This window comes from Lissotriton vulgaris, unplaced genomic scaffold, assembly GCF_964263255.1.
Source record: "Lissotriton vulgaris unplaced genomic scaffold, aLisVul1.2 SCAFFOLD_2370, whole genome shotgun sequence".
Classification (NCBI taxonomy): domain Eukaryota; kingdom Metazoa; phylum Chordata; class Amphibia; order Caudata; family Salamandridae; genus Lissotriton; species Lissotriton vulgaris.
In genome coordinates, this window is record NW_028248998.1 from 2562 (window position 1) to 16325 (window position 13764).

At 44.3% G+C, this 13764-nt stretch overlaps 1 protein-coding gene across 2 annotated transcripts in view; it reads left to right on the plus strand.

Annotated features, from left to right (window-relative positions):
• Nucleotides 1–11360: 11360 nt before the first annotated feature.
• The window catches only part of LOC147663744 (verrucotoxin subunit beta-like), a 120656-nt gene continuing 118252 nt past the window's right edge, over nucleotides 11361–13764 (plus strand). For both annotated transcript variants that reach the window (XM_086950231.1, XM_086950232.1), the window contains exon 1: nucleotides 11361–11485. In XM_086950231.1, coding sequence (XP_086806357.1) covers nucleotides 11383–11485 — 103 coding nt within the window. In that variant the 5' untranslated portion in view covers nucleotides 11361–11382. The remainder of the gene's footprint in view (nucleotides 11486–13764) is intronic.

Below are 13764 nucleotides of genomic sequence, written 5' to 3' on the forward strand. Positions count from 1 at the left end.
CGAGGAGGTTCTACACGCAACCATTTTATTTCTGTTTGGCTTTTTGTAAATGGTTCAATAGACTAAGCTTCCTGCTGCATTTCCTACCAGAAGGGGAGGGGATCAGACCCAGTATCACTTGTCATATTACCAACCGTGTCTGGCACCCAAAGCTCTATTTATGTAGTTGAAGACTGACCGCCAACAGGGCCAGAGGGCTGTGCATTCCCAGATCACGTGTATAAAATCTGCGTTCAGGCTTCTTCACCAGGGACATGTATTGGGACGTGTAGGGTAGATATTTTGAAAGGTCTCAAAGCTTGGTCAATACAATTATATTGAATTCGTTTAAATCAAGCATCAGAGCTGGCAGTGCAAAGCCCCTCATGAATATGCATTTAGTCCCTCCCCATTATTGGTTCAGCTATCAACCTCGCGCAGTTCCCTGTAAAGATGTCGAATTAGATGTTGGCGCCCCGCCATCCCCAACAATATAGTTAAAGTGCTAGATTAAGGTGGGGTATTCCGAAAGTTAGGCCAAAACTCCTGTGACGCAGTAGAGATTTTCATGTATTATAAGAATTGACCTGTGCTGAGTGCAAAGGACTCCACAACAGTGGCATTTGGGTTAAAGGGCCCTTCAGGGGATAAGTCCCCAGGGTGGTAGATCCCTCATCTTTCCATCTATGGATCAACATGGACTCCGCTATCCTGCGAAAAGGTTGTATAACCCAGAGGGGTAAATCTGGGCATAAGAGCACAACAGATCATCTACATGACTGCCCCTTCTCACATCTCTGCTGCCTTATGTATCTTATAAGGAGTATTTGGGGACCCGAGTTCCGCTCATCAATAATGCAGGCAGCGCACCGCTCACACGAGAGCCCTTGAAAAGGGTCCTCTTCCAGGAGTCTCCTAGGTCGAGCAGGAAACTGTATGTAATAAGTGTACTGCCATATAGTAGAGCTCCATGTGGGGGACCTCTGGGTCGCCCAAGCCCCTGATCTCTTCAAACCAGAGAGTCCAATCTGTCTACATTTGTAAGCCCATAATAAATTGATGAGGTTGTCGATTGTTTGAAAGCATCATCTCGGGATCGCATAGAGTATGCCCTGAAGTGCATCAATGCAATAAGGGAGCAATACAATTTTTACAATTTCAGTTTTTCCCATGAGGGAGAGAGGCAAGTCCCTCCAAAACCTTACGAGGTTTGCAGTCCCTGCACTACTCTACCAATATTAAGTTCTAAGAATGTCTCAGTGTTAGGTGCTAGTCAAATCCCTAAATATCGAACATCACCTAGTTCTCGAGGAAGTTCCACTGGTGGCAGAGTTTCAAGCGGTATCTAGATTAGGGATCCAAGAGAGTAAAGTTTGGATTTGAAGGGGTTCACCTGTAGCTTGTCCAGAACAAAACAGCTGTCTGAACCGGTCTATGGGGGCCATAGCAGGCCCCACTTCACCCGGGGCCCTCCGATTTGGGCCTGTGGGGGTACCCATGGGTCCCTTCTTCCCACCCATGCACAGTGTGGCTGGCACCACAGGTTTTATTTTAATCAGAAGGTAGGGAGGAGGAATAGGTGTCTAGTCTGTTCCCCAGGGTAGAATCATATATCATCACCTCAGGCTTGAGGCTGGCATGCAGCACAATAGATGACCCAATGATAAATGCCATAACGTCTATGTGGGGCGGAGAATCAAGATAAACCGCATCCATCCAAACATAGCGTTTATGAGGGTTATCTACACAACTGAGTGTAACGTAGTTACAAGTGTCTTAGTCCACCTATGATATATGATGGCACCACGGGGTGCCCGCCACAGGGTGCCCGATTTCCCCCAGCCAACCCTTTCTTCAATGGGAGCCTGTGTTTACGTTCTGAACACAGGCTCCATTTGCAGCCAATGAGAGTCCAACAGAATCGTATCCGGATGCATCCAAATTGCTCGTTGGGACTCCCCAGATCTGAGTCGTTTGGAAAGCATTCCAAAACCGATTCGGTAGGAATGCTTTCTGAACGAGATCATAATCGCCCCTAAGATGGGAGTGAAAGGCCTCATTAATGACCTGTTGTGTCCATCATGATTTTTCAATGTCAGGATTGGGGTTCAGGACTCTTCCCTTTTAGCCAGGCAAGCCAGCATCCCTCCAGTCTTGCATGCAGATGTCGGTGATTCTCTGTGCAAGTGTGTTTTTCTAATCTACTCCAGTCATCTAGTAGGGTCTTACGCGTATCCCACCAGTCCGCCATCCTATGAGATGTGTGGGGTTCATCCTGAACTCCTCGCTCACGATGACCAAGCAAGTCAACGCCAACTCATCCTCCTGCTTCAACACCCTGTGCATGCTCCAAAAGATCTTCCGGTGGATCCCCACAGAAACCAGAAAGACGGTCACGCAGGCCCTCGTCACCAGCCGACTGGACTACGGGAACGCCCTTTATGCAGGAACACAGCCAAACTTCTGAAAAGACTTCAGTGCATACAGAACGCCTCCGCATGACTCATCCTCAACATCCCTCGCCACAGACACATATCGGCCCACCTGAGAAACCTGCACTGGCTCCCCATCAGCAAGAGGATCACGTTCAGGCTCCTCACCCACGCACACAAAGCACTCCACGACATGGGCCCCGAATACCTCAACAACCGCCTCTCGTTCTACTCTCCTACCCGCCAGCTCTGCTCCGCCAGCCTCGCCCTCGCAACCGTCCCACGGATCCGCAGAGCCACCACCGGAGGAAGGTCGTTCTCCTACCTGGCCACAAAGACATAGAACTTCCTCCCCGCACACCTATGACAGACCCAGGACCATCTCACCTTCAGGAAACATCTCAAGACCTGGCTATTCGAGCAGTAGCGCCACCCCCCTTCCCTTCAGCGCCTTCAGACCCTCGGGGTGAGTAGCGCGCTCTATAAATGGATTGATTGATTGATTGGGTAGCTCTTTTTCCAAGTCTCCTAGCTCCTACTCGGGCTGTTGAATATCCCTCTTGAGGCGGGCGTGTAACAGGACAATTGTTTGACTTGTGGGTTTCTGACTCTCTAAATGTCACTGAGGTGCAATTCATGTATCATTTCATGTAATGTCCCTGTCATATTGGGTTTGGTGTGCTGTCGGGGTTGAGCTCAGTCTAGCCCACCATATAGATCACAATTACAATCCCCTGCTTTGTGACAACAATTGCCATAATGAAAGGAAAACAAATGGATTGAATGTATTATTCACACATAGAATGAAGAACCTTAAGGCTCAAAGAAAGCCTGTGTGTGCGTGTGAATGAGAGACAACAAGAGAAATGGACACAACACCAGTTTAGAAAAATAAGTAATCTTTATCTAAACCAAAACAAGACCAAACGACAAAAAACGGCAATACAGTATTAAACATAAGGCTTTCAAATATTAAAAATAGTTCAGTTCAAAGCAAGTTGTAAATGCAACACTTTTCTCAAAAGTTCCTTAGATGCGCCAGGCAAAACAAACAAAATAGCCGCAGAGAAGGTGATGCGTCGGTTCCTTACACTCAGGGAAGGTGATGCGTCTATTACCTGCTCCAGGGGAGTTGATGCATCGGTTCCTTACCAGAGTGGAGGTGATACATAATTTTGTTACTGCGTGGGGAGTTGATGTGTTTGTTTCTTACTGCGGCCCCCAACAATGCGACAGTCTAGGCACCTCAATGCGATATGTCGATCCAGTACAATGCGTGGTTTCGTGCAGCGCACAGCAGGCTTGCGTAGGGATCGGTGACGTGATCTCAGACTTCGGAGATCGTTGCACCCAATGAGTCGTGAATTGATTTCTCGAGCCGCTGCAAAAGTTTCTTCAGCGATGCGTCGGAAAACAGGTGCGGATACGAGACGTTTCGTTGTTGCGTCGATTTTACAGCTCCCAGCGACAAACAGTCTCTACAAGTCCTAAACAGCAGCAGGCACCTCTTCGCAGGTTGGAATTCCCAGCAAGGAAATTCAGGGGAGCTGGTGGTGAAGTCTTTGTATCCCTGAGACTTCAGAACAGGAGGCAAGCTCAGTTTCAAGCCCTTGGAGATCTTTTCTTCAAGCAGGTGACAAAGCAAACAACAACGTACTTTTTCTCCTTTCCTTGGCAGAAAGCAGCCACTGCAGGCCAACCCTAGACAGCAGATAGCAAACAACACAGGGGTAGTATTCTTCCTCAGCTGATCTGGCTTTTCTCTGTGGCAAAGGCTCCTCTTGATTTCCCAGAAGTGATCTAAATGTCTGGGGCCTGGGCCCCTCTTTATATACACCAAAATCCTTTTTTCTCTGAAGGCAGAGAGTGTTTGAATCCAGCCCTCTGTGGGGTACTTTGCAAGTGTACAAAAACCTCCATTGTCAGTGTGAGCCCTGGCTGGGGAACATCCTTTACAACGCAACTTTTACCACGCAGTGCCTTTACAACGCGGTATTTACAACGCAAACCATTACCACGCATAGATCTTTGGACGTGGTGCTCTTTCCTGCAATGGGATTTCTTTGGCAATGCAGGAGTACATAGATTGGGATGTGCAAATATTCTCAGGTGCAGCAGGTGGGCTGGGTTATCAATTATATTGGCAAGGATGGTGGTGTGCAGAAGAATGGCCGGTGCATTGGAATCCGGGGGGTAGAAGCATTGTGTTCTTGCAATTGTTTCCACTGGTGGTGGTGGTCACATTGTTGGGAGAAGAGCTGAGACATTGGAGGCTGCTGTTTTGGGTTGACAACATGTTGGTGGTACAGTTTGTGAATAAACAGTCTGCCAGAGATGAACAGGTGGCGCAGGTTTTTGTGTTGGGTTTCTGCAGCATGATTTCTCTTTCAGGGAGTGGACAATGACATTGCGTAAGCTTTGTCTCTTTCACAATGGGGGGGATTCCGTGGAAAGATCAATGATGCAGACATATGTAAGATGCCCATGATGGAGGAGTTGTGGTCGATAGGAGACACAGGCTGGTCCAACTGCTGGTTGGGTGCCTGGCCGTGTTGACAGGGAAAGCTTACAGTCAGGCACTGGCGGAATTCTTGGTGTCGAAGGGGCAGATGGAGGGGTGGCTTAGGGCATAGTTTGTGGTTCAGTTTATCTCGGATTTAACTGAGAGGGGCCTGTGGTGCATTTACATTGCTGGTAATCTTGTGAATCTCGCCTTCATGGGGGAATTATTTTGGGGCTATGCTCCATCTGCTGTCGAATTGGGCCAGAGAATGCTTGATGGTTGAGTGAGAGAGCAGCAACGCTTGGGGTGGCTTAAGAAAGCATTGATGTGGCAGTTGTTAAACAATGTCCTGCAGCAGCTTCTGGCAGTATGCTGGGGGCTAGTAGAGAAGTGCTTGTTTTTGACCCTAATGTCTTGCAGGTTTCGTTGTGTGTGCCTAATGTCAGAGTTGCTGGGTTGCCGGGACCTGGGTGGGGTACTGTGGGAGAACCCAACGAAAAGGGAGGGTAGATTGGAGGTATGGCTGCGTAGCTTTGAAGCTGATCATAGAGTGCAAGGGTGGAGCTTGGTGTTGCACCCTTTAATGGCACATGGTCACTGTCCAGTGATGTGCGGTGATCAGCGGGCAGCGTGCACCAGGGTTTTGAATGGCATGGTTTTTAGACATAAGACCGGGTCGAAGGTCGCAGCATATCAACTGCTCACTTTTCTGCGCAAAGTGCTAGCAGCATTGGCGGTTCACCCAGCTGCTCATAGCACCCGTTCATTCCACATTGGCGCTGCAACTGAAGCAGGATATAGAGGTTGGGCATGCAAGGACATTATACAACTGGGGTGCTGGTCATCAGACTGCTATAGGCGATATGTGCATGTGCGGGGGCCTAGGGATGTGCTGCAGGACATTTTGTGTGAATCTTTACTGCTGTTTGGTTGCAGGTTCACTTGCTGGCCTGGCAGCAGAGGCTGTGCCAATTGGGCTGGTGGGCCATTCATTCATCCATCCAGGGGGTGGAGCAATAAGCAGCACTGAGGGGTTATGGGGTGAATTTGGACTTTCACAAGCACTTGTTTCCTAAATCTTAGTGGAGGAAAGGGGGCATGATATGGTGAGAGCTGTCTCGGTATTCTAGAGGCAGGTAGGTGTATGGACGTGTTGATTTTTCATATAGGGGAGACCAATCTTGTGAGGGAGAAGGGTGTGGTGCTGTTGAGGGCCATGATGCAGGATCTCTGCAAATTAAGGACCAGTTGGTCAGGTTTTTTGAACTCTGGACAAAGTTTATGCCGAGGAGGGATTAAAGGGGGTCCAGGAAACCCTTATCTATGAATAGGGTGCATAGAAAAGTGAACAGGGAGGGATATGTTCGTGGGATGGTAAGGGTGGGGTAGGAGATTGGATAGTTCATTTATGTGTACCGAAGATTTCGATTTGTAAGGCGGTTTGTCCAGGTAAAGTTTGTGATGTGCACCTGTTTCTATAAAGCAACCTTTTTCGCAAAATACAAATGGTTAGTGGTCTGTGCTGTTCCACCTCCCACCCATGGGGTGTTTGGTGGCAGTCGACCACAAGGAGGTCTGGCTCCCGGGGGAAATTGGGAGGGTGGTGCAGTCCAGGACTGCCATTTTGTATGTTGGGCTACGTGCAGAGCCCACCATAGCCGAAGGATATAAAGAGGCTTCAGTTAGGCTCCCGGCCACCATTTTGGTGACTGATGACAGGGAGAGATAATGGCAAACTTTTCCCCGCCCTCCTGTTCGCATTAGCTAGCTTTCGGGTCCCATTTGCTCTTTCTGTTTTCTCAGATTGAGGACTCGTTGTTGAGATAGGTGCGCAAGGGGAATTTTTTGTGTACAGTTGTTGTTTGAGACAGGTGCTTGACAGTGGCCAGCAAAGTCTTGCATGAGTTTACAGAGGTGTGGTTGGCTTTGACAGTTGGTGAACCACGAGGAAAGAAATGGTAGGCAAGAAGTTGTATAGGAAGTTTGGTTGGTTAGATTTTGATACATGCACTTGCAGTCATAGGCTGTAGCGGAAAGTTAAAGCTCAGAACTGTTGAAATACAATACAATACAAGTGAGATATTTGCGGGGAGGAGTATGTTGGTGGGACTTTAGTGGTGGGAGTGTTGTGTTCTATCTAGGACCCCGATCAATATTGTGACCTTATGCCCCTATACGGCTATAATCAATAAACATCCCTATAATGGCATAAACAATCAGAGCCATATTTCAGTAACTCGTCTCTGCAGCTCATTACAGTACATGACACAGCAGAAGCCACTTCCTTAGATTCCTAGATAACACACCGAGTTCTTTCAACAGATTAAACCCCCAGCAACCTGGGAAAGCCCCGCTTCCGTTGTTTTGATTAGTAATACAACTCTTGCAAGCACTGTAAGAACGACCGGTTCTTAGTGACATCTTTATTGACGTCTTATGTCCAAAAACTTACGTCAAACTCGGCACCTTTCAGGTATAAATAATACCAACGTTGCCTTAAGCACACACGATGGTGGTGGTGAATACAGGAGCAGAACAGCTGTCCCTTGCAGAGCCCAGCAGATGCGAGAAGCCCACGGACGCTGCCCCTCCTCCTCCTTGACGCGCTGAGAAAGACGCTGTCTTTTCTCCTGCCGAGAAAATCCAGCTCCGGCGTTTCCAGCCTACCCTTGCGGGTGACTGGAATATTGAGTCCTGAGAGGAGATACCAGACCTCCAACATTCTATTTCAGAGGTACGGTGCTGACTAAACCCTTAGAGAGAATTCTTGAAGCAAACCCTTGGCAAAACCAACTTAACTTAAACTGCTACTTACTTATTCCCTCCCGCGTATTAGGCTTAGGTCAGGTACATTGGGGTAGGCGTATTTAGAAGCACCAGTTCAGTACGTTAGCCAAATGTATATATGAATGTATATATTTTATTCATTTTAACCATCTTATGGCTAAGAAACCATATCAATGCTTTTACAGTATTATTTCGCAATACTCCTTTTACTGTACACACTTTGTATAATAACAAGTCTTGCAATTGTGGCAATTCATTTCTCTTGCATGAGAAGGAAGACTGTTCAATAAATAATATCTTTTATTGAAAAACGCCCGTCTCTCTATTCTCTGCATAACTGGTGAAAGTAATTCTGCACAACTGACTGAGTGAAATAGCTGTCTATTGTTTCACACGACTCTAGAGATTGACTCTTATTCTGAGGAGCAAAGTTGTCATGTTAATGCGGTTGTTGGAAAACTGAATCCCTTCTTGTCTGAGCCAGGGAAGCTGATCACTTCCTATTCAGTCAAGAAAGTTTCCAGTGACCTATGAGCTAGCTGGTACAAACCCAATTAAGTTTAACATAGTCAGTAGAGACCTAGAAGACCGCACTTCTATGTCTACATTGCTGTTTATGTTATTCCAATGCGCAGGGCCTATAGGGAAAATAGGAACTACACTACAGGAGTAGGAGATAAGATACTTAATTTATGAATGATTTAGTTTTGTAAGGCATTTTGCACAGGTAAAGGTTGCAATGTGCACCTGTTTCAATAAATCAGCCTTTTTTACACAATACAAATGGTTAGTTGTCTTTGCTGCACCTCTCACTCCCAGTCGACGTCAATGAGGTCATGACAAAGAAATTATGAAAACATTTGTGTATGAGATAAAGTGTATGATTGGGTACAGCTTGCTTTCGAATTGCTGCAGTTTTGTTTAGACTGTGAGCAGAGTGGCTAGAAGACTCCATCCAATGTGCTATGAAAAGTTGAAGTGCAACACTAAATGACTTAACACTTTTTTATACGTTTACAAAACATAGTATCTGCATGTTAATATGTCACAGTAGATATTAGTAAATGCATGTTTAGTAATAGAAATAATGATATAGTTAATTGCTTAGTTATTAAAAAACATTGCATCTTTTAGAAAAAGTATTCAACGTAATCTACATAGAAGGTAGAAGTTTTCACATCCATTCAGCTGGCAAATTATGATGCATGGTAGCCCTCAAAATAGAATCTAAAACAATGAATTAAAGAAACAAGCATCTGGCACAGTCTAGAAAAGTGCAACATTTATACATAGATAAAAATGTCATGAATATCTCATTCTGGCCTTTTTATACATACACCATGGGCCAGGATTATTTAAGCACCCTGTCTCCCTTTAACAATTAAAAAAATGTCTTATTTAGGTACGCAAAAGGACTTGGCCCAAAAGCAGACTGAAGACTCATGGTACATTTCTGAACAGACTGGAGCACTTGTAAGGAAGTGAAGTAGTGTGGCTCACTGGTTAGAGGCGGCAGACCCGAGAGCAGAGGACGGCCCGGGACCAGGGTTCGATTCCCGGCGCGGCAGGTTTCTGGACCAGGGTCAGCGGACTCGATAATTCTCTCGCCTCGGTGCCCACTCTGATCAGCGATCACACTCGGCAACTCTGGGCATTAGCTTGCCTCATCTTCACTAACGGCCCCACCAGACCGCCGGGGATGCCTGGTCTCACCCTGGAGATACCCATTAAGGGACCATCTCTCAGGGAAGCCAGGAAGGGTTTTGCAGCGGTCGAAGCACCTTGGGACCCTACGGGTAAGTAGTGCGCTATATAAATGCCAATACATACATACATACATAAGTAACAGCTTTCAGTAACTTGACTAAACAGCTGGCTAGTTGAAAACCGATGCAACAAGAACAATTGATTGACAGAATACAGAACAATGTCATACATTCACCCCAGTACAGAAATCTGAGCCTAAATCCATCATTTTTTTGCTCACCATGCCATTCCAGTTTGGACCCAGCCATATGCATATGGAATCAAGCTATCCTTGCTGAAGAGGGGCGAAACCCCGAAACCGGTCCTAGGAGGCTTTGTTCGGACCTAGGGAGGACCTGGCTTGACAGTTCGGCCTGAAATGTTCCCATGAGGCACAGGGTCAAGACTGATTTGCATATGACCAGGTCTAAACTGGGGTGGTGGCACGGTAAGCAAAAGAATAATGGATTTAACCCAGATCTCTTGGCTCGGGGTAAATGTTTTGATTTGTTCTGCATTCTGTACATCAATTGTGTGTCTATTGCTTTCTCGCCCTAAGTGCACCAGGTATGCCCAGACGTGGGTCCTGGGCTCACTGTGCCTCTGTAATATAGCTATCCTGGCTGAAGAGGGGTGAAACCCCAAAACCGGTCCTAGGATGCTTGTTTCCAGTCCCGGGAGGATGTGGTTTGGCAGTTCGGGCTGGACTGTTCCCATGAGGCACAGCTTCAAGACTGATTTGCATATGGCCAGGTCTAAACTGGGGTGGCATGGTGAGCAAACGAATGATGGATTTAACCCAGATCTCTTGACTGGGGGTGAATGTTTGGATTTGTTCTGCATTCCCTCTATCAATTGTGTGTCTTTTGCTTTCTCACCCTAAGTGTGCCAGTATGCCCAGAAATCGGTCCTGGGCTCACTGTGCCACTGGAATCAAGCTATCCTGGCTGAAGAGGGGTGAAACCCCGACACTGGTCCTAGGATGCTTGATTCTGTCCAGGGAGGACCTGGCTTGGAAGTTCGGGCTGGACTGTTCCCATTAGGTACAGGGTCAAGACTGATTTGCATATGGCCAGATCTAAACTGGGGTGGTAGGGTGAGCAAAAGAATGATGGATTTAACCCAGATCTCGTGACTGGGAGTGAATGTTTTGATTTCTCAGGCTAGTTGAAAACCAGCATTATTAAATCACATCAACACATTAAATAAAATCTTCTGTTACAATACAGTGTCTACAGGGTTGTAAGAGTGTTTCCTACGTAAACTGTTTCTTTTCATGTGTTGTCTTCCCACAGCATTAAAATCCTAATAGAGTTCACTAATTGGGATTATAATTCACCAAACTGTTCTTTGACCTAGAGAGCCCATGCCAAGCTAGGCAGAACTTCCTTATCACTTTAGCCCTATTCTACCTACAAGGATAAAGCTTATTGCCTCCACTATACCATAGCATTTCTGGATGTACAGATTTGATAATGGACTCTTTTTCTGACAGCTGTTCCATACAGGTCCTTGTACCAACTCCCATAGTGACAACTGTTCCATAGGGCGTCCTGATATACCAATCCTTACACTGACCTCACAGTCACACCTGCTCCATAGAACTTCAGGACACTTGGGCGTTTGTCCTTCCTCCCAAACTGACAGCAAGCTCATGAAGATCTGGGACACTCACTGTTTATTATGGTTCCTACACTGACAGTTGTCAATGTATTCTACCAGATATTTTCCGTCCACTCTAGTCCTGTGTCAACTTTTTCAGCAGCATCAGCATCTCTGATTATTCATTTTTAGGTGGTCTAGCGAGGGTAAGGTCAGGAGTCAACCCTTCGATTGTCAGTGATTATGTATACAAATATCTGCAACAAAATGCAATGATAATAATCTACATTCAGATTTTGATTCTGATTTTCAGCTCTTGGTATCTGTTAAAAAATGGATTCGAACAATATGTGTTCCACCCTGGCATTATCAACACTTGGTCGGCCTCTACGGCTTGGGATGTTGTATGACTGTCGCAACGATTCCATGATTCCAGGTAAACAATAAGTACAATATGCTGGTTAAGTATTTATGATTGTGACTAAGACCACATCTTAACAAACATGGATGTCTAATAGAATATTGATGGCAAACATATCATGTGGACAGAATATTGTGTCAAAAATGCAGAACACCAAAATATCAAGAAGGTAGGTGCACGTAGAGTAGTGTACATTTACTATTCTTAACTCCACATCTATGTATCTTGACAATATATACACCATCAATGTATGTACAAGTGGAGTTAAGTAAAAACCTGCTTTCACATGTAAACTTACCTTCACAATGTTTTTGTCCTCGATAATCTCGACACAATATTTTGTCTACACAATATTTTTTCATCCATTTTTGCCCAAGTACCAGAAACACAATCCCATGGGATAATATGCAAATCAACTTTTCTAAAAGTTGTCATCAATAAGGACTGTCAAAGGCAACAGGTCTGACTGTTTCAATTATAAGGCAGATCTATTGGTTTAGCTAATGCATGTCAAACTTTTTTTTGTGTATGGCAAAGAGAATATTTTAAACGTCATAATTCCGCAATGGAATTTAGCTTCTTACAGTTATAATTGGCAGTGTTATAAATGGCATAAGATGTTTCAAGATAGTTGAAGAATACTTGTTTCATATTTTAAAAAATAAACAATTAACAAAAACTACATTTATATTACATTTATATTACATTTATTTTTTAAAGAAAGTTATCTGACCCTATAGTATAAACAATTTTAGGTATTTGCAAACATAACATACCAACATTAACCTTAATAATTAAAAGATGAATAAATCCATTGTTACTAGCTATGCCTGACTATTATTAAAAGACCGACATGGTGATGTATATGTATGCCTTTGAAGTGCAGATCCCTCTGGGTAACTGCGACTGTTATAACATCTGTCAATAAAATTTGTTTTAAAAAAAAAAAGATGAATACATCCCTAATATAAATGTATAAATATAAAAATGAATTCTATACATTAATATATTAAATACAGAATGTTACAATAAAAACTAAATATTAAAATCTCAGAACATATATGCGATATTCTTTACCCCTTTATAATTCAAATATTAATGCAAAAAAAGTTTACGTTCTTTAATACATAACATAAATATCTATTTTTTTATTTATTACAATTTTGCAAATATAAAAAAAATATGTAATTAGATGGGAGGGTAACATTTACTAAAATAACTCCAAGCCAACAAACAATGGGGAAGCCGTATACGTTCAGTGCAGTAACAAACTACAGGAGGTTACCCGTAAACCCTGTAGAGACCAGGGTAAATAATGTATAGCATACAACAGTGCCTCAAATGATTTTGAATAGTAGACAATTTACAAAAAAACTATAAATAGCAATGAACAGGGGAAGGGGAGCAGGGAGACAAGAGACCAGGAGACATTTGATTGAGGAAATGCTTTTTACATATATTTGGTTATACGGTCAAATTAACAATCATAAACACACTGTGTTACATTAAATTTATTTATTTATTTAAAGAGTTTTATATAGCGCTGGCTAGACCCGGCGGTATCAGAGCGCTTTACATGAGGTTCAACAGAATTACAAGATTACATCCGTTTCAATATACAACAGTTGCTAGAAAAACAATTACAAGATCATAGAGAACGAGATAAGTGGAGTATAGAGGGGAAGGGGGTAAGGGGAGATTCAGCAGAAAGACGAAGGAAGGTTTGCCCAAAGTCCGGCTGGGTAGGTGAAGGTAAATTGCTGTGAACAAATTCTCGTGAGAAGGTGACACATGAAGGGGTATATACAGCGGAAAGTAGGGTGCAAAAAACAAGTGATATATACATTGTACTCTTAATGATGCCCATGCATTTGATACATTAAGAACAGAATAATTTTTCTGGGCAATCACGAGGTAGGCACCATATATTACGCTGTAGAATTTGACAGCGTTTGGCCATTATCAGGACCAAGTTAGAATTTTAGGTGACAGTGGGGTCTGAACAATCAAGACCATATAGTTAAAAGAAACGTCCGAAGGATCTCTAATAAGGGAGGTATCCAGTGGTCTGTGTTGTAGGAAGTGATGTTGTTGCATCACAAGGAAAGCTGTGCCACCTACCCCTGTTTGATTTTCCTCTGGCCTGAGTTTGTGATTTTTCCCAGTAGACTTTACAATCTCTAAATCCATTGGAGGTGCTCCATGTTCCCTGATATTCCACCAGTAGATCACAAAGATCTGCTGGCATGTGGGGCACCCAAATTGTATCCTCATTATTGTTATGTTTAGAGCCA